The 24,399-nt window shown below is 35.2% G+C and overlaps 3 protein-coding genes across 7 annotated transcripts; 1 reads left to right on the forward strand and 2 right to left on the reverse strand.

Moving 5' to 3' along the window:
- Nucleotides 347-1,812, forward strand: LOC109716919. Its single transcript, XM_020242534.1, has one exon. It carries the CDS (start codon nt 457-459, stop codon nt 1,381-1,383), a length of 927 nt encoding a protein of 308 aa, XP_020098123.1. The 5' UTR covers nt 347-456; the 3' UTR covers nt 1,384-1,812.
- LOC109717299 (AMSH-like ubiquitin thioesterase 2) lies at nt 4,752-10,572 on the reverse strand. Of its 2 annotated transcripts, none has more exons than XM_020242998.1 (9): nt 10,244-10,572; nt 9,325-9,362; nt 8,908-9,205; nt 8,114-8,203; nt 7,956-8,026; nt 7,751-7,844; nt 6,277-6,339; nt 5,980-6,032; nt 4,752-5,326 (listed from the first exon to the last, which is right to left on the reverse strand). In XM_020242998.1, exons 1-9 carry the CDS (start codon nt 10,259-10,261, stop codon nt 5,137-5,139), a joined length of 915 nt encoding a protein of 304 aa, XP_020098587.1. In that variant the 5' UTR covers nt 10,262-10,572; the 3' UTR covers nt 4,752-5,136. The 2 variants fall into 2 exon arrangements, with proteins under 2 accessions (XP_020098587.1, XP_020098588.1); XM_020242999.1 differs by having other exon boundaries at nt 7,751-7,825; nt 7,964-8,026; nt 10,244-10,569.
- LOC109717460 (peroxisomal membrane protein PEX14) lies at nt 12,165-19,291 on the reverse strand. 4 transcript variants are annotated; one of them, XR_002218194.1, is made up of 13 exons: nt 19,032-19,291; nt 17,894-18,129; nt 17,743-17,800; nt 16,938-17,122; nt 16,392-16,578; nt 16,152-16,310; nt 14,683-14,750; nt 14,515-14,569; nt 14,377-14,435; nt 14,198-14,242; nt 14,020-14,088; nt 12,542-13,196; nt 12,165-12,484 (listed from the first exon to the last, which is right to left on the reverse strand). XR_002218194.1 is itself a non-coding variant. In XM_020243269.1 (12 exons), exons 1-12 carry the CDS (start codon nt 19,087-19,089, stop codon nt 12,759-12,761), a joined length of 1,608 nt encoding a protein of 535 aa, XP_020098858.1. In that variant the 5' UTR covers nt 19,090-19,291; the 3' UTR covers nt 12,165-12,758. The 4 variants fall into 4 exon arrangements, 3 of the variants coding, with proteins under 3 accessions (XP_020098858.1, XP_020098856.1, XP_020098857.1); XM_020243269.1 differs by having other exon boundaries at nt 12,165-13,196; nt 17,743-17,791; XM_020243267.1 differs by having other exon boundaries at nt 12,165-13,196.

Raw genomic sequence — 24,399 nt, forward strand, 5'->3', positions numbered from 1 at the left:
CTCCAACCAAACACTTTTTTTCACTATCCTATACTAACTCCAATCTCCAACCAAACACAAAAAAATTTTAACATCATTTTAACCCTGAACTTAACCCTATCCCTGAAATAGCTACTTTTTCTTAATCCCGAACCAAACGGGGCTAGAAGAATAAGAGGCATGTATAATAGTCTAGCGCATGCTTAGATGGTCTTTAGGATTGGACCTTCGTAGGCTGACGTGGTGGACCTTGTCCAGGGAATAACATTCTCGCAAGTGCCTCATCCCTTCGATGTGCCCCTTATTAACGCCGCACACATCTCTCTCCTCTCTCTATATACTCTCTCAGAGCGCGCACGGAACTAAAAAAATTCCTATAGTTATTATTATTTATCCAACCCATCGGAATAGGAACAAAGAAGAGAGAGAGAGAGCGCGCGCGAGCGAAACGAGGTAGAGAGAGAAAGGAAGGGAGAGATGTTGGAGGAGAGGAAACGAACCCTAACCCTATCTCCGAGCTTCAGGGAGGAGGATGAAGAAGAAGATGAGGGCGATCGCGCGATCTCCGCCGCCCATCACGGCTCCCCCCAGCAGATCTCCGCCGTTCCCGCCCTCCCGGGCGACTCCCGAGGCGAAGTCGGCGGCGGCTCCGGCGACGACGACGACTTCGAGTTCTCCTTCGCGATCGCCGCCCCGGACTCCGCCGCCCCCGCGATCACCGCCGACGAGATCTTCTCCAACGGCCGGATCCGCCCCGTCTACCCCGTCTTCGACCGCTCCCTCCTCCTCGGCGACGACGACGACGACGCCGATCCGCCGCCCCCGTCGTCGTCCGCGGCGGCTGCAGCGACGGCGGGGCCGAGGCCGGGGGCGAGGCTGCCGCTGGGGCGGCTCCTGATGGAGGAGCGGAACTCGTCGGTCGGGTCGAACTCCTCGTCGTCGTCGTCGGCGGCGTCGGAGCCGGGCGAGCTGGAGGGGGTCGCGCCGGAGACGTACTGCTTGTGGACGCCGGGGTCGGCGCCCAATTCTCCGGCGCGGTGCCGGAAGAGCGGGTCGACGGGGTCGATCGTGCGGTGGCGCCGGATCAGCGATCTCGTGATCGGGCGCAGCCGCAGCGACGGGAAGGAGAAGTTCCTCTTCCTCCGAAACCCCAACCCTAACCCTAACCCCAACCCCAGCCCCGAACCCAAGGCGAAAGAGGCGAAAGAGGCGAAAGAGGCGAAGGGGAAGGAGAGGAAGGGCGGTAAGGTTACCGAGATGGATACGGTCACCGCCCACCGCGTATTATACTACGGAAAAGGCGCGAAGGGGGGTCGGAGAGCGTCGTTCCTTCCGTACAAGCAGGATCTCGTCGGAATATTCGCCAATGTGAACGGGGTTAGCCGAGCCCACCACCCTCTCTAATTTTTGAAGGGGAAAAAAAAGAAAAAAAAAAACTTTAAATTATTACCCTGCTACTACTATTATAATTATTTTCCATTTGTTTATTAGCTGGAGAGCATGTGGTGTCGGTGAAAGTATACATTTCCCTTCTTTTCTTTTTTTTTTCTTGTTTCTTTTTTTTTTTTAGGATTCAGATGCGTGGAAGAGACTGTTCATATTAGGATCTTTTGGGCCTCATATAATAATAATAATAATAATAATAGTGTAATAAGGGTTTTGTATATATATATTTGTGTGGAGTGAATTAACTAATCTGGGCTTTTGTGGAGTATTAATGATTCGTGGAACTTGGAGTCCTCTTCTTTGTTGTATATGGAACTTCATATTGTATTAAAAATGGCGGCAAATTTTGTAATACAATGCATGAATGAGTATTGTTGCCATATTTTATATAATTTTTTTTTTTTAATCTTTATATCCTTGGCTAGCTTGTAATAATACAATTTTGTTGTTTAACTTGATAGTGTTATTGATTTTTAGCAAGTATTTTTATTATTATTATTTTAACATCAAGCAAGGCTTATAGATTTATTGATTGCTAGCGTTTGGCTAAATCGACTGCTGATTCTAATATATATTCTAATGTGTTTAAAAATAAAAAAGTGAAATAAAGATAACTAAAATCAAGAAAAATAATATCAGATCATTCTATTTACCGTGCATGTAATTTTATAATTCGTGTTATTCACGCGGTGAACGTAAGATGGAGTTATTTTTATAATTCGTGTGTGTCATTCACGTGATGGATGTCAGTTGGAGTAATTTCATATTAAATACTGTTCCTACCAAGTTCTTGCTCATTTTTATTCATTAATTAATAGAAGAGTGAATTACAGTTTTGGTTCTCAAAAGTGTGAGGTGCGAAGTATAATTTTTAACTTGAATTTTTAAAATTATTATAATTTAAATCTCACTAAATTTAAAAAAATTTAAACTAAAAATTATAATAAACTAAAATTTAAGAGCCTAACTGTCATCCTACTAAAAAAAAGGTGCAATTTACTTTCAATAAAAACATAAAAGGTGAAACGCACCGCACATTCTGATCAGCCACATGAGATTTTATTCCTTTTGTTATGCCTATGAACAGGAGTGAACACAAGAGTCAACCCTATTCTGAACCCCAAAAACATGCTAACTACAGCTACATGCCAAAAATTACAAATAAATAACATAAATAAAAGGGTGCGGTAGACCATGACACCATGTCGGTTCAAGGAACAGGGAAAATTATTTTGACTTTCACACTCTTTGGAGAACAGTTGAATCCTCCTCCATTTGTTCTCATTATTATAGAGAATAGAGACAACCTAAAGATGCAGCTCAAAGAAAATAGGTCTACAGTACCAAGTCCATCACAAAGTCTCCTTTTTGTGCCCAATTTTGGATTAAACTGCATAGAAATCGCAACTTAGTCCCCGAACTTCTCACTTAATTCAAACCTGACGGTCGAAAAAGAAAACGCAGGGACTAAATCGCGATGTAGGATCGGTACAAGGATTATCGATACATTTTACCCTTCCAGATGCTTTTGCCCATCTCCTTCCTTTGAATATTCTATGAGCTGAGATGTGAAAGCTTGCCGAGCCCCCGTTTTTCACTTGGGTGAAAAATAAGTACACATGGATAGTTGCATTGCACCTAATATTTGGAGATTTTGGAGTAGGTTTATGTTGACATTGTAACTTTCCACGCTTCAAGTCATGTAGACTTTGTAAATTATGATTTGTTAAAATAAGCCTTTGTAACGAACTTAATTGTCGAAGATCGTGCACTTGATTCTCTTCGTTCGCGAAAATTTAACTGCGCCCTGCGTATCATGCATCCGTGGATAGAAAAATACTTCTTTTTGTATCGTCTGTTTGATCTGGAATATCGATCTAGGTTTTCAAAGCTTATGTGTTTTTAATATGCGAGGGTTTTAATTAAATGATTTGGATTTTAAAACATATATTAGCAATCTCATACATCAGGGTACAACCAATAATTATTTTTTTACTGGTTTTATGACCTGATCAAAATGAAGAAAGAGTAAAAGAGCTGGTGAGTTAATTCATACTACACAGTTTTTAAGTGAGAACTAATCAAAACCAAAGCTGTGGGTTTTACCAACATATGATAAAATAAATTTTCTCTGTATTTTTTTTCAGAACTTTGCTTTCTTGGAGATCATGTAATCTTGGAGTACTAACATGTGGTAGGTGTATAAAAATACGACAGTAACCCTTTGTCTTACTTAATGTGCTGTAACATGTATTACAATAAAATGATGTATGGTCCATAGTTTTTATCCAGGCATTTGCCTGTCCCCATCCACTTCAATCATCCTCAGGTCAATTTGAAGCTCCCTATTAGTTGTCTCAAGTACTGTTTTTTCTTCTTTTTCTTTTTTTTTTCACTCTCTTTTTTAATAACCGGGTGATTTCTTCTTTTTTTTTTTTTTTTTGTTTAACACGTTATGAAAGATAAGCTTATTTTTTTTGTTTAAAATTATTCTCTCCAGCTACGACAGTTGGGCCTTCTCTACTAATTACAACTGCAGCAGTTGAACACAAATCTATAAAATTAAATACTGAATCTTGATCTACATGAAATTACAACCACAGTACAGTTTCAAGTGATTGCAGCCCAATAGCCTTTAAAAGTAGAGCATATAGGAAAGGGGAAAAAAAAATCTAACGGAAACTTAAAATGCACAACATCTGCTTAAAAAATATAGAAAAATTTTCAAATACCACCCCTGTGGTTTCATACTTTCTCACTTTAGTGCCCTGTGGTTTAAAGTGTATCAATTTAATATTCTGTAATTTTATTTTTATCTTTTTATTATCGATTTCACTAATTTTTTTTATTTAATCAGTAACAAAGTTAAAACTAAAAGATATTAAAATGAATATTCGATAAACCTAGGTGAGGTATCTGAAGTTTTTTTTTATATAATTTAACAAAATATTAACGGAGAAGCTAACGAAAAGATAAAAATAAAATCATATGACATTAACTTGATACACTTTAAACTATAGAATACTAAAGTGAAAAAGTACGAAACCACGGGTGGTATTTGAAGTTTACCCAGAAAAATATACACAGAAAAAAAAAACGGGTGGTATTTGAAGTTTACCCAGAAAAATATACACAGAAAAAAAAAAAAAACTGCCCTGTTTCTTTTCTTAAATCAATTCATTGTTCATTGTCGACTAGTCCCCTGGAAAGCACCAAAAGAGCAATCAATTTGATAAGAAATGGAAACAAGATAGAAATGGAGACAAGCAGGAGAGCATACAATGCACCATCATTTTCAGTTTAAGAGGTAACTCTTGCTGATTAAATTAAATACGCAACTAAAACATTATATCATAAACAGTCCAAAATTATATCATAAAGAGTCCAGTAACTTTTTATAGAGATAACACATCGTAGTCTCTGATCTCTTACTACCGCAAATTAAACCACTGTTATTGCACAGCTTCCTAACAGCATCCCTGTTTTCGTCGACTAGAAGATGCTATTTATTAGCAGACCACTACCTCCACATCACTTAAGTTTTCACAATTCTAAGTCAAGCTAAAGAAACAAAATTATACATATCTTTAGAACAGAAAATAGGATTACTATGTACACAACTCTCTAACTGATCAACCCAAAGGGAACAGAAACAAACTTGAGCGTACAGAAAACTATAAATAGATATGCATCAGTCAGACGTGATAACATCTACCGTGGGGAAGACGAGCGGAGGTCGATAATCTCCAACCGCAAATTATGGTTAATGTAGATGTTGCTGCAGCATTCGAAAAGAGGGCTTCCATCAGAAGTATCCGGGTGTGAATGAAACCCGCTTTCCTTGCACTCTTTTAAAATGGCAATCCCTCCAGGGTTTGTTAGCCGGAATATTCCATAGTTCCTGCAGGGGTTTCAAAGAAAATAAGATCATCAAATATTCTCATCCATTGTTCATTTTTAGACATGGAAGTTTGTCTATCGAGAAAACTAGAGTGCACCGATTAAAAGTCGAATTTTCTGAACCTATACAGATAAGCACATTCTTGAAGGGTGATCTAGAGAGGATGTTAGAAAAGGTTGAAGACCTTGATCTTTAAAATGCATGTACGGTATTTGGACTACTAAGATTTGCAACTCAGATTATAAAAGAAAAGCATCATATTAAGTATCGGTTTCGACCATACTAGAGAGCAGCTTCTCCACTCCAAGAAGCAGTAGTCATGCATTTGGCGACTAGTACGTTCAAAGGTTTTGCTACAGCAGATCAAGCTCCATGTCAAAAATTTTGTTTACGTAATAATAAAAGGCCGCTGAGGGATACTAGCGAAAATTTTATGGTTTTTTGAACTGCTTTACTCAGGACGAAACAATACAAGTAGACTTATTTTGTTCTGAGTACACATTTTTCACATCTACATATCAAGAGGGAAGATGGGAATCAACATGCATTGAAATGTCCCAATCTCTTTTTTGTTTTCTTTTTTTTATAATTGACTAGGGTCTCACAAGGCTTTCATAATGTACAGATCCTTAAAGTGAGGAGAAATCCCTTGCCTTGTGGAATCAGTTGGAGCCATGACAATCGCAACAGCCTCTGGTAGCATGACCTGTGACAGATATGAAAGTACATACAAAACCCGATAAGGTGAGCAGATAGCTCTTGACAAGATGCAACATCAACTTCTAGACTTGCAACGATTATGCTCGCAGCAGAGCATCGTCTTGCTTTTGCAATAGCAAAGAGATGATAGGGAAGAAGGCAATTCTTTATTTGTTGAAAACATCCTGCGTAGAAATAGTATAATTGTAATTTTTGTCTCGAAAAGAGAATAACAACCAACGTTCCAAAACCTGGTAAGGGTATTGCGTGTGCAAATCGATTGACGATAGGAAGCATGTCTGAGAGGGATGCGTCTGAAACAACAGAGGAAAAAAAAATGTTCAGAAAAATGAACATAGAACTGAAAGGTACCATTGATATTTTCCACAATTATGGCAAAAGGCACCCAATCTGCAATATAAAAGTAGAAAAGCATAAAACTAGTAGTGTTATCTTTAAACATTTGCTTCACATGGAATGAAAGAAAAAAAGAAAAACCTTGGTTGGGTGCATCTAAGTAAATGGATGTATCCACGATGGAATTAATGTAATCTTGTGTTAATACTTAATAGTCATGTATATGTAGTTATAGTTAACACATACCTCTGTACATGTCACAGACTCACAATCTGAAACAAAGTCAGAATATAGTGTCGTACTAAGTTTGTTCGCTAGCATCAGTGAGTGTCTTATGTTCTTTCGCCAAAAATAAAAAGTCAAAACATGGTTTGATTAGTCAAAAATAATATGCCCAAGTCGACAATAATTGTTTATTACGACAAAAGCGGAAAAAATCTAGTTCGCCAGGTGCAAAAATATGAAAAAAAAAAAAATTAAGAAAGAAGAAAAATAAAGCACACAAATATTTACGCAGTTTGGTTGCTGACCTACGTCCACGAGCGAAGATAGAGCAGAGACTTAAATTAAAGCCAATGTGGTGTACAAAAGATGTCTCTTTCACAAAACTTTAGTTACAAAATACATCCTATATTCTCTCTCATGCCCCGCACTAAATTAATGGAACAAAGGGTATATTTACATTAGTGACTAAAATCCAATAAGACTAAAAATAATCTCAATAAAACTAGGCATATTTAACTTTAATAGGTTGACCAAAACAGAATAGGTTAAGAAACCTAACGGTTTAAGAATTCGAGACATATATAACATTGTTCAACTTCTACTAGCCGTAAGCCCCATTGCTCACAATTGTTTGTCAGACCTCTATTGGAGCATAGAACAATTCTACAAGATACATTCGACAATATCAGTTTGCTCTCTTCTCTATGACTTAAGCCAATCCTTCTCAATTCAACATGAGAAAACACAAAATCATCAGTTTATATGGTTTGCCACCGATAACAGTCCCTGCGCACTTGTACTAAACCACATCCTCCCATTATCCGCTTCAATGCTTTAAAATTTTAACATCCCACTGAAAATAGAATATTTGAGATATCATATACAAAACCTTCCTAATGACAGTGCAAATTTACATGACATTTCATACCTTTCTGAACTAGCAAAGATTTGCCAATCAATAAGACTTCATTATCCTTTTCATATAAAATCAGACCACATTAATTGAGCATCATTAAGAACTAGCTTCTAATCCATAAATATCATGTCAGGGACTCGAAAAGAATTACTAAGCAAGTTCACACAGTAATGACTAGCGAAAAGGCCAAATGTAGAAATTGGAGAGCTCAATATTGGGATATTTACATGTATCCATCCTGCAGGAAAGAGAGATTCGCCATCCAGTATTGCATGTATCTCCTCCTCATTTAATGCCTGGCACTGCCATTTAGTACAAGAACTGTAATTGCTCGGACATTTATGGGCAAAATGGGGGCGAAAAAAAAGAGAAACTGATGAGAAATAATTTCAAGAACATTCAAGACAAAATAGCTCAGAATATTATGAATACCGACATACTGAATGGGCAGTTGTTTCTTGCTTTGGTATTATTAGGGTAGTTACATAGAATGTTCCATTCTTCTGCAAGACAACCGAAATATATGTTTGAAATATTGCACACTTGAGAACCAGGACTATGAGAAAAAGTAATAATCTTCAGTTTCTTACAAGGAAAGCACCAAGAACCCCACAAGTCTCCAGATTCTGGCTTGTATTATCTCCGGCAAGTACCATAAATTCTTCCATCAATCTTGCCGACTGAAAAATAAATAGACAGTTACAATATATTGATTCAAGGGCCAAAGTTTCATGCTGATATGGAAAACTTCAAACTAGCCAGCTTCTGTATTGCTCACCATAAGTTGTAAAGCATTAATATGCAGTGATTGAAGAGAACAATGGCCTGTTTGGCCTGGCTAGAGGTTCTGCAAAAGTGCAGTTGAGTACAGCTATTTGAAAAGGCACTAAGTAGTCTATTTGGGCCCACTTTTGCTCTTGCTTTCAACTGCAACCACCTCTAGTAGAATACTTGGCAAACAAAAGAATGCAGAACTTTTGTTGCGGATGGAAGTAGAATTTCGAGCCCCAAAAGCAAAAGCTCCAATTCGGAGCTTCAAATTCTACTAACATAGAGAACATTATGAGGGGATTATAATGAATGCTTCGCCTAATAGCTAAACTCAATTAGCATTTCAACGAACAGCAGTACCATACAAGAGAACTAAACAAACCCTAACAGCTTTTTCACTCGGCAACGTCACTTCCAGCATAAGCAGAAGATTTAAATTGTTTCTTCTACTTTTGGGGGGTCCAAAAGCTCATTTAGCTTCTCGCCACATCAAAAACTTCAAATATATATTATTCGCACAGCCATCCATCTGTTGCTTCCCAGGTTGCAGAGGCGGTTCTGGAAGGCAAGCCAATCAATTACTAGAATAAATGTAATAAACGACCACACTCACTATATGCATATCACGAAGAGCACTGGAATTTGAGGACTCGGCAGATGAAGTTTCCAAATACTCATTTCTCGATTCAGGTTGAATGACAAGGGAAACACGGCCAACAGGTGGGAAGTCCTCTATACAGGAATCAATCGGAGGATAGTGGTGCTTAACAGCATAAACACAGATATCACGATCTCTTGCCATTGTAACAGCCACTTGAAAGGGAGTCTCTGTTTGTGTACAACAAGCCTTGGCATCAGCTGCTGAATTCGGTGACACCTCGACATTATCCGTGCTTGTAGTGTTCTCAAAACTGCCATTGTTTTGCAATATATGAGTAATTGGTATCCATCCGTATGGATCGCATTCCAAATACATATAAATGGCAGCCACATAGATTTAGTTTAATTCAGCAGAAAAAGGATATTCTACCGTTTACTCTGTTTTCTCCTTGAACGGCAACGCAGCACCTGTAAACAACGCTATATTAGCACATAGAACTCACGACAAAATCAAAAGTCAATACCAGAAGAAAAAAAACTGCTCTTTCTGATATTTATTATGATAACAGTCGCGATAAAACACAAAAAGAAAGCGATAATGAAACAAAGCTATCACCTTGAAAATACCTCCCTCTACTTTAATATCACTACAGTTTCCTTTTATACTATCAGGCTATGCTAAGATCATTCTTCTATCATTGAAATAACAAAAACACCAAAAAAAAAGTTGCTGTTCAGTTTCATCATTCCTTTTATCGAAGCTTCAGCTTTCAACTTCTTTAGTAACATCTTTTGTAGTCTATTCCGATGATAACGGAGCAGCAGATCAGATTGAAGAGAACTAATGTTTTGAATGAATGAAACATCATCTACGAAAAAAAAAAAAAAAAGAAGTAGATTTCCCGAAAGACTGATCAAATATATGGAATAACTTGTCTTGAATGGGAATATTCTTTGATAATAATTATAATAATAATAACAACAAAAGCGATTGCATTCCACCTAGTTATTCTAGCATCCAAAGAAGCGTTTAATATAAAAATAAAATAAAATAAAAAGAAGCAAAATTAGGCCCAGTAAATCAGTTCTTCTAGTGAGCTTTGATGCTTCGCAGTTATCTCAAACTTAAAAAATAACTCTTCACAGAAGCTCTTTTGTTCATACATCATCCTAGCAAAATTTGGGGTAATCCAAAACCAATTTCTAATTCTAATTTCTAAATAATCCTAAGCAGAGCTCAACTGATAGTTGACTAATTTAGGAATATGCTCTAAAATCGCCCTCCCAAAACAAAAAACAAAAAAAAAAAAGAGAGACTCTAATGAGATCATAAGAAAATGAAAGATTACCTTACTGTTGAACACCATTTAAATTCCCACTTCAACTTCTCCTTATATTTGGACCAAATATATGAGTGGAAAATTGAAAGAGGAAAGAAGGGTTGGGTTAGTAGATGATCATGGATAAAAGTTTGAGAGATGTTGATCAGTTTTGTAAAAGGAAAGGGCGGATGTAAAGAAGGGATAAGGAGGCGGTGTTTGTTTTAAGGGCGAAGACGACGACGACAACGCCGCCGCAAAGTCGGCCCAGATGTGCTGCACATGACGATGGATTTTATGAAGTGGGCCGTCCTGCGTGGCCAGGGTTGCGTCGAATGGACGGACAAAATTTGAGTGTGGAGCCTCCCAGTCTCGGCGCATTCAGCTGCTATTATTATATAGTTAGCCTGTGTTATTGACTTTATTTATAAATAAATTTAACTGAAAATATGAATTAATTAGGGTTGAAACTTTGAGGCCTCGGATGTCAACCACCAAATCCTTTGTCGCTTGCGCTATGGACGGTCGATTCAGCCTATTATATTCTTATATGCGCAACCGACTTGGTATTTATAAATTAGTTTTAATAATAAAATTTTTAAATCCACGATTCATATTATTAAGACTTCGTTTAGAATTGCGTAGATATTATATTACATGTTGTGAGAAAGTAGATGAAAAAATATTCGTTTGTTTTCGTACATAATATTACATTCCACATATCCTGATGAGTAAAACAAAAGCATAATCCTGTATGCTTTTATCTCAATTTTATTTTATTTAATAACATCAAATAGACCTCGGTACCAAACTAAGCATCAATATGAGTTAGAGCATTTGAAACTTATAGAAATTAAATTTTATAATTTTTTTGATATTATTTACTTTATGATCAAACGATTTGAAAATTGATAAATAATCCGATCCTCTAAAAACATTGGTCAATTTTGACTGTTTATTTTATACCAGCTTGATAAACTTTATTATAATTTCGAAATTTTGTTTTCTATAAGTTTCAAATGCTCTATATCATATTTGTGAATATGGATTGTCGATTCGAATTTTTTTTTTTTTTAGAAAAAGATAGCATGCTATCCGCTTTGTTTATCTTTTTTAAAAATAAATTTAGCTGGAAATGTAAATCAACTAGAATTCAAACTTAGATCTTGGGTACCAACCATCAAGTTCTTTGCCACTTGCGCTGGAACAGTGAGTGAAAATTTTATTATTGAAAACAACAATGATAAAGGCTTCTATATACATAAGAGTATGTAACCTTATTTATATTAATTTTATCTCTATCTAAAAGTTTAGTAAATATTTTTTATACTAAATTTTTAAAAAAAATTAAATTTTTAAAAAATATTATAATATTTGAATAGAGATAAAAAAGGGCCGATAAAAAAAGGGTATCTAGTGAAACTTTTTTTTTTTTTAACCCAAAAGCACTGGGCTTCGGTGTTGCTCCCTCGTGCTTGTTTCAGTATCGGGGTGTTAAACGGGCCCACGTCACGCCAGCGCATGGTCCCTTTAATTGTTTATAATAATTTTTTTATTTTAATATTAATTAAAGTTATCCAAATTTTGAATAATTATTCTTTTTCAAACTTATTCAGTCATTAGATAACTACATATATAATATAAAATTATTAAATAATTAAAAAATTAAAATGATTTTTTGAAAAAAAATATTTGTGCCGGTCCCCCGGATTTGAAAAAAACGACAAAACACAATACAATAAAAATCAGTGTCATACTAAGCAAACCTCCAAATATGTTTGGCACAAATGAATATACGCCATGTCCGCCTCCTATGCTTATATTTTTGGAGGTAGTCATAAGATGAATCATGAACGCACACGTGGATGGATAAAATCTTTACAAGAGTATTGATTTTGTTTTCTCGGATGTTGTTTTTACAAATAGTTAATATCTCACAAAAACGAGGATATTTTGTTTTCTAGGATGTTGCTTTTATTCAACTCAAACTCCTTTGTATGCACCCTCAATGCACAGTTGGCACACTTAGTTCTCAAATATGTTGAGAAATAGAGTAATTTAAGGCCATAGAAAGAGTAAAAGATACAGCAATTTGGCCCCATAACGATCCTCTAATCACATTATCAAATTACAGAACAACAATATGTTTGCAGTCCAACGGGCATTCAAGGGTGTATAGTTACTATTAAAGCAAAAGGTAATGAAGCTACGCAGAAAACAAATACTGAGTATTAGCTTCTGAGATTGTAACGAAAGATTTCGCCACTTCACCTTCGAAATACTGAGTATTAGCTTCTGAGATTGTAACGAAAGATTTCGCCACTTCACCTTCGATGGAGCCAAACATAAAAGGTACACAGTTCTGCAGTTTCCTCCACCAAATTACACAATGTTGTTCATGTCCTTCATCTTGTTGATTAGCTCGTAAGAACTGTGTCACTAATCACCCATATGAACAGACCTATTTGACTTATTCTTGTTTTCCCCAGCATTAGTTATGAATATTCAAGCTATTACATGTCAACCTTGCACGACTTTCCTCCATTCAAACTTCCACATCAACTTCCTTTTCATCTGACCCGACAACGAGATCGGATGCTGTGTCCTTTTGATCACTACCATTCAAAAGAAGATGTGCACTCTCATCGCTTAACTGCTGCTTTTGAACAGGCGAGTCTGGTTCTCTGATAGCAATCGCAGCTTCTTGCTTCAGCAGTTCCGGTGGCTGAGGAGGCTTCCAGCTTCTGTTAAGCCGCTCAAGGGATCCCGTTGCAGAAGGTAACCACTTTGGTTCCGCTACTTGAGGTTCGGCCTCTGTACCATTTTCGGCCTTATGTCTCCGCCATGGCTCTGAATTGTCAAATGACCCAGTAATCGGAATTGATCTATTTCCTCGAGCCTCAAAATTCAATCCTTGGCCATTGAATTGGGGTTTAGGAACATAACTAGAGTTTGATTGCTGTTGCTGCATGACTTCCCACGGCTGTATTACCAACAAAGTTAACAAGTAATCAGCACTTTAATTTTGGCATGCGCAAGAATGTAACCTGACTCACTAGTTTTCCTTTGTACTAATATTTGGATAGAATTTTTGTAAACAGGTACAGCTCAAATATACAATTACTTGCTTATATGCCCAATTATTGTTATAGTTTCCATCTATGTCATGTGAAATATTCTGTGCAATAAAACAAAAATATTCTGAGCAATAGAACAAATACTGTTCATGTTACGAGGCAAACCGATTGCTATAATAATGAAGCTTCTTTGCAAAAGTATCTACAAAATGCTGCGCATGTGACATCTTAACAAGGGGCATTTAACTCAAGTCGCATTTTAGAGGAGTAAACGCACGCACATGTTTTGAGGTGGTATTTGTGCAAAAAATCATAGATTGCACCTAGATCAAGATTTGACTGCATTGTTGTGTACAATTTGCTTTTAATTATGGAAATGAAAAATGACTGTTATATATGTAGGCTCATTTGAAAGGAAGAATTCTGAAATATCCATTTAGTCTGCAAAAACCATTTGTTAGTTAACCTAAATAAGCAAGCATGACTAACACTGCAAGATTTCGACCAATGCATGCCTCACTTACAATAATATGTCAACTTAAATATTAACCACCAATCTTGATCCATTCTTTATGAATTCTCCTTAAAAATCCATGTATTACCAGCAAAATTTTGTTGAACATTTGGACAACACAAGTAAAAAAAAAAAAAAAACATTATGTTTTGAATAAGATTTTCTACATGCAAACAAAAAGGAAACTACTCAGAGAAAGCATTTGAAGTCCATACCTTTGGTCTAGGAGCGAGAAGAGGTTTTGGTATTGGCTGATCGGGATTAGGGGGCATGTCATTAATTTCCTGTTCATCAAGTTAAAGGATTAGAGAGGGGGATGGGGGGGGGGGACTAGGTGAAACCAAAATCATAAACAATGAAAAGTAGTGTTTAACCCCTAGTTAAATAGCCCACCTTAATATTAGGTGGTTTCTCCCCTCTTTGAACCATTTCTATGATCTGCATGTTAGAGTCTGATAATTAGTATTTACAAGAGAATGAAAAGCACTATCTAAAAGCTTTGCATGGGTTCCCCTTCACAATGACGGTATTTAGACAAGAACGGAAATAAGCTAATTAAGAGAGAAACTTACCTCCATATATGACTTTGGGTGCGGTGGATCGATAGATGCAAGCGAAGATGAAGGCCTCACTGTGTAAAAGAATTTGTGGGAAGAAAAATAAAATTTAATACAGCATCAGTTAAATAAGCACTAGATTTAGAATGTAACCTGAATGAGAGTCCGTCTTATTTGTGTTATTTATGCCATTTACTTTCTCTTGCTGCTAGAAAGAAAAATTGAACCAGTGTAAAACTTGCTCAGTACTAATATAAGAGTTACAGACAAAAGAGACACAGACACATAAATCATAATGCAACAGGAAAAAGAGTTATTTACCTTGTTAAATGAAATGCTTAAATTCGATTGACTGGCCTCAGATATTCCCTGAGAACTATTAGTTGTCCCTGCAAATGCAAAGAAGTTCCTTTTAAAGCTTAAATATGGAATAAAATAAGTATGTAGTTGTACTGATTGGCATTGATAGTTTGCTTTCTGCATCCCTTGCTTCTTCGAAAAAAGAAAAAATAAATAAAAATAAAAAAGTATAATATTAGATATGGTTTATGAACAGTGATACACATGAAAAATTGATATTTACATAAGGTATTATTTGCCTAACACACAGGAAACATAAATATTTATGTTAATTTTTACACACTAATTTGTTGATGTGTTCAAACAGTATTTAGTTTGTCTGTATCAATAGATACTTAAAGCATTTGTCATCTCTTTATCAACAGATACTGAAAGCATTTACCAACTACTAGTACACTAAGGGTGTGTTTGGTTTGATGTAAAAATAGGTTGAATATATTTTTTTCGGTCCGAAAATAGTTTTTGGATCGTTTGGTTCGATATAAAAAAAATTTCGGCAAAAAACACTCTTACATATTTTGGGAAAAAGTCCTATTTTCGTTTTCCACATGAAAGCGGCAGAAAACAAAAATGAAGGAGGCAAAATTACGCGGCTCATGGCAATAGTCTTGTGGGGTCCACGAGCTGAAATGGCCTCGTGGACCGCGTGAGAGGGAGGTCCAAGGAGGACCTCTCTCTCTATGTATATGTACATATACATATACATATGTACATGTATAATTTTATTTATAAATATATATTTATTTATTATATATACAGAGTATTTTATTTTTTTATAGAGATATTATTATATATTATTTTATTTTTAAATATATAATGATTTATTAATACCCTTAAATATATAACTAGTATATATTATATTATATGCTTATTATATAATATAATTGTAAATATATTTAATTTACAAACATAAATTATAATATATATATATAGTAATTGTTATATATAATTAATCTATATAATAAAACATTATATTAAATAGTTTTTTATCCATTTTCCTTCTTCTTTCGTTTCTTTTCAATCAAACAACCGTTATGAAAAACTATTTTTCTTTTCCTACAAACCTAACACTAAAGAGCGTAAAATTTGTTTTCCTCCGAAAAAATTTTTTCCACCGAAATTTTTTTCACAGTTTTACGTGGAACCAAACAGCTCCTAAGCTATGTTAAAAAAAATTAACAGCAAATATTAAGTTATTAACAGCAAGACAGCAAGACGTCATAGAAAAACCAATTTGTCACTGTAATGCAGCAACTATTTTAATGTTCGTTCTATTTTTTTAATAATGGAATACTATTCGATAACAATTTGCTACCCACAGGGAGTGCCAAGAGGTGTGATTTCCTTTAATGAGTTGTTTAAAACAAAAGCATGGAAGTTTTTAGAATAATTTGCAAGGGAGGAGGAGCATTTCAAATCCATTGACTTACTGTTCCGTAGTTTAGACTGATCATACTCTCCTATTTGCTTGTCCTGTGAGTTTACTATTTCTTTTGAATTCTCCAGAGTACGGAGAGCATTGCCCATCATCTTCATCTCTTCCACTTGAGCATCTAGTTTTTCCACAAAATCCTCAAAGAACTTCCTCTCTGTAATATTGGAAAACAGGTTGACAAAATATGGGAGCCGACTAATAATATCAATGAAAGAAAGTTCCGAAAAAAAAAAACCTTCATTTTTTGCATTCAGGAGCTCTTGACTAGCTGTTGCCACAACAGCAGCAGCAGAGGCAGCTTCTTTTGCAGCCTCTACTGCTTCTTCAGCTAGGGCTGGTCTCGGTTTCTTGTACTTCTCTATTTCATATTCTTCTTCTACAACCTTCCTGATCCAAGATTTCAATCTAGGAATTGCTGCATTCTGTAAAGAATATTAATGCATCAGAAAATGCAGAAAAAATTGGTGAGATCAATACATTTTAAACGCAATAAATAACATGATGAGAACTTCTGAAGCATCAAATAAGTTCGCATTGTATTAGTGCCTGTTTGTGCTAGCTTCTAGAGTAGCTTCTCTATTCTGAAAAGCAGTAACTAAATATTTTGCAAATTAAAAAGGTCTGAACTACTCAAATGAGGCTAGAACTTCTACTTACGCTGAAGTGCAAGCTGTTCAGGAGGATTCTTAGAAACCTACACTTAACAGTATTTCTGCAGAATCTCATGACAGCCCTGACAGGCCTTTAGTAATGTAAAAAGGACCAAGAATCAAACTGATACCTTAAAAAGCACGGATGCTGCCGCTCCTGAAGCGGCAAGTAACCCAATAGAAAGAAAAGCTTGGGACCAGTGGAACCTAGATTGCCGTACGCTTGGGACTGCTGCAAGAGCATCACGAGGAGCATATACAAGTTGCTGGCTCTGAGTAGGAACTACAGGCTCCACGGATGAGCTTGGTTGGATAACTGTTCTCAGCAAGACAAAGTATTATAAACAAAAAGGAAAGAAAACCAGATACTGAAGGCCAAACTGCCAACCACTTATAGCCATTTCAAAAACACTTCTGCAATCAAATTACACTAATATATCTTTAGCTAGCGAGCCCAGCGCACAAAGTTTTTGACCTCTCGGTGGTTACAATATCATTGCATTAAGTGTAGACTAGACTAATCTACACTATCATGGTCTCCTTTTGACATATTTATCTCAATTATTGTCATCAGTAAGAAGGCTGTGTACATTGTCATCCACTAATGTCCTCTATAGGATGATATCATGAACAATGCACGTGTATCCTCATGAACTACAAAATCAGAAATGATTCAAAAAATAATAATATTAATTATAACCAATGAATCGAGAGAGGCACAGGACGATAGGGGGGCAGACTGAGCAAGTATGAAAAATTAGCCTGGAAGATTTTCTTAAAGTAAAGCAACGCCCGGTACGGGAGGTCAAACATCATTATTTTAACAACAAAATTTTATGCACACAGAAATTTCATGCATGTCAAAATCATACGGAAAAGGCAAAGTGCATTTTCTCACTGAAAAAGCAAATGAAGGTTTACTGGAAATTACTGTACCATGATTCATCGCTGTAGCTTCAGCACTTGTAGCATTTGAAGGTGGATCCTGTAGAAACTGCAAATCTTTACGAACCTCAAATAAAATGATTTGGGTCTTCAGTAGAACAGAGTCAGAAACAAAAAAAAAATCTGGAAAACAAAATCATACAGGGACACGACGAAAGGCTTCATCAATTTCCTCCCTTGTTAATCCTTTCCTCTCAAGGAATGAACGCTTATAAATGACCAGGGAACCCCTCACTTTTGGGTGCGACAAAAAATTAACAGCATTTTGCACTTGATCCTCCCTTATTGGTTCGGAAATAGCAAAAACTGATTTTTGTGCACCAATGTCTTCCTTAGCTTCGTGTTGCTCTTCATCCACAAGATTGGACCCTTCAGGCCCTAAATTAAAACAAGAAATTTTCTATTTGAACGAGACAATTTTATTACCAGCAGAACCAACAAAGACTCTATTATTAACTAACATGGTCAGGCCACCTTAAAACTACTAATATATTCAGAAAGATAAATGATTTATGCTTCAGCAATATGACAGCAACAATCTACAACTACATAAACATCATCGCACGGGTGCACACGCACAGAGGTTAAAAACAGGACGAAGAGGTGATTCTAATTCTGTATGTTTTCACATCCAAATTTGTGTGAATTAATAGTAAAACAACTTAAGTAAAACCATTTGCACTCTCCTTCTCCTTCTTAATTTTCTTATTCTCGTTCTTTCGAAGTGGTTTGCTTTTATGTTTCAATTAACACTTTCATTGTCATGCTTCAGCACATAAAATCGTTTCATTTTCATTAAAGCAAGTGTAGGAGTCGGTCTAATTAATTTCTCACATGAGGACCGATGTTTAATCTCGAACATTAAGAACTCGTGGAAGGAAAACATCGCGTACAAAATCAGCAAAATTTGACAAAACCAACTCTAAGTATTTTACTTCTTTTGATTCTCCAAAAAACACAACACAATTCATCAGTTCATCAAACAAGGACTCCAAGCTAATTCATTTATTGCAAATTTAATCGATTGAAATAACATAAATCAAACGTATCAGGCCTTGTACACTTTTACCCTAAAAGAATCTCCAATTCGTGAAGCGCGAATTCATCAACCTATGAAGGAACGGTTCATAATAACCAATTAATCTACTGAATTTATCTAATTGCAACAATAATCAAAAGTAAGAAATGGAAGATTACATTGAATTATTCATCAAACCCTCAACATAATTAGGTCAACAACAAAGGGAAAACGATTGTTAACGAGAGAAAAAAAGAAAAACCAGGGTTTTGGGATTCATCGATGGGATTAGAAGGAGAAGCCACGGGTTGGTTCGCCATTTTCGCACTTCCCCCAACTCCGCACCGGATCCTCTCGCTCAAAGATAGAGCACAAGAGAGGATTCAATTGCAATGAGTAGCAGAACGAGAGAGAGAGAGAGAGAGAGAGAGAGAGAGAGTGAATTTATTGGAGAGAAAAAGATCAAAACGCCGTATACGCACAGCTCGAGAGAAGAGAAAATTTTCCCAGGTGTTAATCCATTAAATTAAGGCCAATTTGCATAAAAAATCCACTTATTTTGGGCTTTTGTAAAATTGGGTCACCCTTTTCGTTTTTGCAAATTCGGTCCGCTTTTTCAGCAAACTGACCAAAATACCCTTATTACTTTTTCTCTTTCCTCTTTCTCTCTCCTCTTCGTTCTCTCGTTCTTTTTTTTTTCGCCGAAAAAAAATAGCGAAGGCCAGGCGGGCGCGCCGCCGGAGCACCGCCAGGCGGGCTCTTCTTCTTCTTCTTCTTCTTCCTGCAGGACCAATTTTTTTTCTCTTTTTCTTTTTCTTCTACTTTTTCCTCCTGCTGGAGCTTTTTTTATTTTTCCCTCTTCTTCTTCTTCTTCTTCCTCCCGCTCCGGCCCCGCGCCGCCCCTCGNCGCGGCGCGTGCCGTAGACCCACTCGCGGCGCGCGGGATCGAGGTCGTGGGCGCGGCCGAAGAAGCCGACGAGGGGTGGCGCGGGGCCGGAGCGAAAAAAAAAAGAACGAGAGAACGAAGAGGAGAGAGAAAGAGGAAAGAGAAAAAGTAATAAGGGTATTTTGGTCAGTTTGCTGAAAATGCGGACCGAATTTGTAAAAACGAAAAAGATGACCCGGTTTTGCAAAAGCCCAAAATAAGTGGATTTTTTATGCAAATTGGCCTTAAATTAATTGCTGTAGAATTTTAATCTAGAATAAAATTAGAAGCACAAGTCCATCCCATTACTAGTTACTACTCATAATTGTTGACTTTTAATTCATATAAAAAAATAATAATAATAATTTCATTACGTAACAGGCCCAATATATTAGCTATGCCATTCCATTGACAAAGGAGAAGCCAAACTCTTCTCGGACTTTATACCAAATAGGCCCTAAGTTATATGTAGGGCCGTAGAGGGAACTAATGGACCGAGACTAGGCCCATGGCAGTTTTCGAACTAGTAATAGGCCGGGTCTGGGCCTTTAGTACTTTTTGGGCCTTTAGTTGCTAGAGACAATATGCCAAATATATATATATACAGTAGATTTGGATATCTTTATGTTTCCTCAATCCTCAAATGTATTGTCTCAATTAGCACCTGTTGTATAAGAAGGTAACGGGAGAGCGCGTCGGCACGCGCAATGTCGATCCCCGCGATGAAATGGTTTAGGCACGCGGCGTCTTTCTCTGGATTGAACAAAAGTTGTACTTCAAATCCACCATTGTTGTTTCCAGCTCTAGTTTCTCCTCGACTTGTCAACAGGTCTCCGATCTTTGCTTCTCGACTTTTAATCAGGTTGATCAACCCTATTCAATACAGAAAATGACTGAAGCTCAGTTCGAAATCACGCTTAGTGAACTTTTTTTTTTTTTTTCCATATTTAAGTCAGGGTCTAAGTCCAGATCCAGATGCTAAGATTTGGAGAAACAGTTCATTGAACACAATTCTAATAATCCTAATAAATAAGCGGTGTTTTTCATTAAAATCGTGTTTAAAAACTAGAATAAAGTGGGTATAAATCCGCATGGACAATAGTTTAGATACACTACACTGTTTAGAGATCCGAGTCCGGGTTGCGGATCCAAGACATATTTTGTAGTTCGGATCCACATTTTTCGCCAAATTTAAAAATCATATTGTCAGCTATAATGTTTTTGCTCCAAAGAGGTCTCACGTTGCTCACCACCACCCTCACCACTCAATTATTAGCTATTATTATTATTATCATGTTTACCAAATTCGACAAATATAAATATAATCATAATAAAGAGTTAAATATTTTCTTAATTATGTTAACCCTATACCCCAAAGCATTAAATACAACGCTACCAAATGGATTGAAAGGGATTCTCTTTTTTCTTTTTTTCTTTTTTTCTTTTTTTTGTTTTCAGAAAAGACCATGTCCCTGACCTTTGAGCCATGCGAATAGGCATTAATTAAGGTAATAAAATGTCTCCCTAATTAACATAAATCAACCTCATTCATCCATTAAATAATTGTAGTTAGGGATATTTGCTTCTTTAATATGTGGTTATAGGTTAAAATGTTTTACAACTTTTATGATCGCTGTGTCCACTTAAGTGGTATTTGGATTGACCTTATTATAGTTTGGTTAAAATTCAAATTTCGTAACTCTGAGCACATTTATTGCCCAATCATAGGCTAAGTTTTGAATTTTCAAAAAAAAAATTATTTTCGTAAATTTGAGCCTATAGCTATTTATCAACTTCATCTGATTTGATTATACTTACTGAAACTATCCCAAATCATGAACTAGGCTAATATATACTATTAATAGCACCAAGTCAGTGGTGCTATCAAGTTTTTAGCCATTAGATTAAGAGATGTACGGTTAGGATGATGTGGGCCCTCTAGGGTTGAGTCAGTGGTTGGTTGAATAGTATGATCTAACGGATAAAAATTATCAAAAGGATAGATCTAACGGCGGAAAACTTGGTAGCACCAAATGCTTCGTGCTATTAATAGCATAGCAGCTGGACTCTCCAAATCATATCCAATAATATTTCCAAACACAGAATTTAATGCACTCTGACTTTCATTTTCTATCCAAATAAGAATTTGGAAGTAGCAAAGCTGGATGTACAGGTCATACGACGGACTAAACGCATAAATTTTTTTAAAAAATAATAAAAAATGAAATTCAATACAAATCATTATAATTCCAAATAAGAGAATTCATATCCCAATCCAACTTACTTTAATCTATAAATTTATATATATATTTTTTTTGTCGTGATTTGATACCGGAATTAAAGTATTGTATTAATTTTTTAATATTTGAAAGGGTTTTTAAAATTGTAAATTTAGTGCCACATGTACAATATGGCTCTTCATCATCTACACAAATGACCTTTCAGATGCACAAGATGCTACCCTCTAAAATGTATGGAGCAAGAGCGTTACATAATTTTACAAGTACATCAATAATTCGTAAGGATAATATTTGAAGAGTCCAAAGTATTACGAAAATTTTTTTTAAAAAAAAACTGTTAACAGCACCCGAAGCATTTTTAGATCATACGGGAAATTGATATTGCTAAAGCCATTCTTGATCTCACTGGAGAAACTCAGTGTTCGGGCAAAATCGATGATCCACATTATACTAAAAAAAAAACAAAAAAAAAAGAGTATTGGTATAGATTTTTAAGGATATTATTTTTACATATTATTCATGTATTAATATTAATTATTTGAAAATTTTTGAGTAGTTTAATACATGCATTATAAAATTATCACATGAGTTGATAACTAACATGTTTACTGATTTAAACGTTTGGAGGATCCAAAGCACTATAAAGAAAAATTCTAAACATGCATTCTAACTATATATCAAAAATGAGCTGCGCGATATTTGTATGTACAAAAAAATTATGCGCATTAGATTGTACATAATATTACCGCAATATTAAATTATTAAATTATTTCTCTATTTGCATGGACAAATAAATTATTACTAGGCTTATCGAAAACTCCGTCTTACATTCTCGATAAGGGCATGTTTGGTTGACCAAAAGTGAAGTATTCAAAGTGTTACTTTTGAAAAATGACATCTTATCAGTTGTTTGATTTGCGAAAATAAATATAAAAATTATTTTATAAAAGTAGACTAATAAAGTGAGATATAACTAAATTTCACTTTTTTGATTTCGATTGAAAAAATTTGAAAGTCACCGAACGTGAAAAGCTTAGCTAAGAGATTATATTTGGTCTTAACTTTAATTTTTGAATTTATTTTTAAAGTTAAATTTCATCTTAAATTTGAATTAATATCATGATCACATTCTGAATTTTATTTATAAATTTAAATTCAACATAAAATTCTTAAATTCAAATTTGTGACTTTATATTTTAAATTTAAATTTTTTTAATTTTTATTTTTATTTAAATTTGAATTCTAGAATTTAAATTTAATTTTTTATAAAATTATTTTTAGCCAAGAACTTCAATTTGAACTTTGAATTTGAACTGTTCCAACTATACATTCAAATTATTGACTGAAATTTGAATTTAAAATTTATATTTTAAATTAAATTTGAAATTGAAATTTTAATTTACTATTTGAATTTAATTTCAATAATGACTTTCAATTTAAACTTCGAATTCGAATTATGAATTCAAATATTCAATTGGAATTGTAATTTAAATTTAAATTTAAACTATTAATTCAAATTGTGCATTCGTATGAAATTTAAGATCAAATTATAAATTCAAATCTGAATAAATATTCTAATTTCCTTTTTATTTTAAAATTTAATTTTAGTTATGAGTTACAACTTAAACTTGAAATTTAAATTGTAAATTTAACTTGTGTCTTATATTTTAATTATAAGTTCAACTCAAATTTAAACTTAGTTTTAAATTTTAAAAATAAATATAAATTCAAATTTTTAATTTAAATTGCTAATATAAGTCGTTTTTTTTTATATTTCCACCTCTTTATACATAATTAAAGAATAAAATTATAAAACTATAGTTTTTCGTATTTCACTTTATAAACAATCAAATAATCTTACTGAAAAGTCACTTTTGAAAACGTCATTTTCGCTAAAGTAATTTTTTTTACTTCAGTCACTTTCGGACAACCAAACATGTTCTAAATAAAATATAATTTCAGTGAAGAGCTTTCCAAAAAAAATCTCTTGGAAGAACCCTGATTTTCGAGGAATTCTACACTGTCACACTTGCACCACGTCATCAATAACAAGTCAATAACATTCCTTCTTTTCAAACAAAAGTACAATAAAAATACTTTTTTACAATCATGATGGGACATATATTCTTAAAATGATTAATTTGATTGGTTTGTTACGCCACGTCACTAATATATCCGTTGCATTCTAGAATTTTTTCTGATCTTCGGCTGCATTTCAATTCTATATTTACACAAAAATTATAATTTTTTTTTAATAAATTTTTGGATAGAAATAAATAAAACGGACAAGTGGCAACGGGACTCCCCGCAAGTGATGAGACGAGTAAGGCGCGGCCGCCTCGAGATGCGTGCGCCGTGAATGACGTTTTCTCGTAAGTTGAAACGAACTCGGCGGAGAAAACGCGCGATTCGGAGTACTCGCCGCCCCGCTTGGAAACTATTCCCTGAACCCAGTGTACAGGTTA

This window comes from Ananas comosus, linkage group 11 (assembly GCF_001540865.1).
Source record: "Ananas comosus cultivar F153 linkage group 11, ASM154086v1, whole genome shotgun sequence".
NCBI classification, from domain to species: Eukaryota; Viridiplantae; Streptophyta; class Magnoliopsida; order Poales; family Bromeliaceae; genus Ananas; species Ananas comosus.

Bases quoted from the DNA above. Each gene is read 5' to 3' on its own strand.
- LOC109716919 (XM_020242534.1), top strand. From the start codon at position 457: ATGTTGGAGGAGAGGAAACGAACCCTAACCCTATCTCCGAGCTTCAGG.
- LOC109717299 (XM_020242998.1), bottom strand. The intron at 7,845-7,955 runs GTATTCATAATA...GAGCAATTACAG, and splicing joins ACTGCCCATTCAGTATGTCG to TTCTTGTACTAAATGGCAGT. The intron at 6,033-6,276 runs GTTTTGGAACGT...TATCTGTCACAG, and splicing joins ACACGCAATACCCTTACCAG to GTCATGCTACCAGAGGCTGT.
- LOC109717460 (XM_020243267.1), bottom strand. From the start codon at position 19,089: ATGGCGAACCAACCCGTGGCTTCTCCTTCTAATCCCATCGATGAATCC. The intron at 17,801-17,893 runs GTATGATTTTGT...AAAGATTTGCAG, and splicing joins AAGCCTTTCGTCGTGTCCCT to TTTCTACAGGATCCACCTTC. The intron at 16,579-16,937 runs GTATCAGTTTGA...TATTCTTTACAG, and splicing joins CAGCATCCGTGCTTTTTAAG to AATGCAGCAATTCCTAGATT.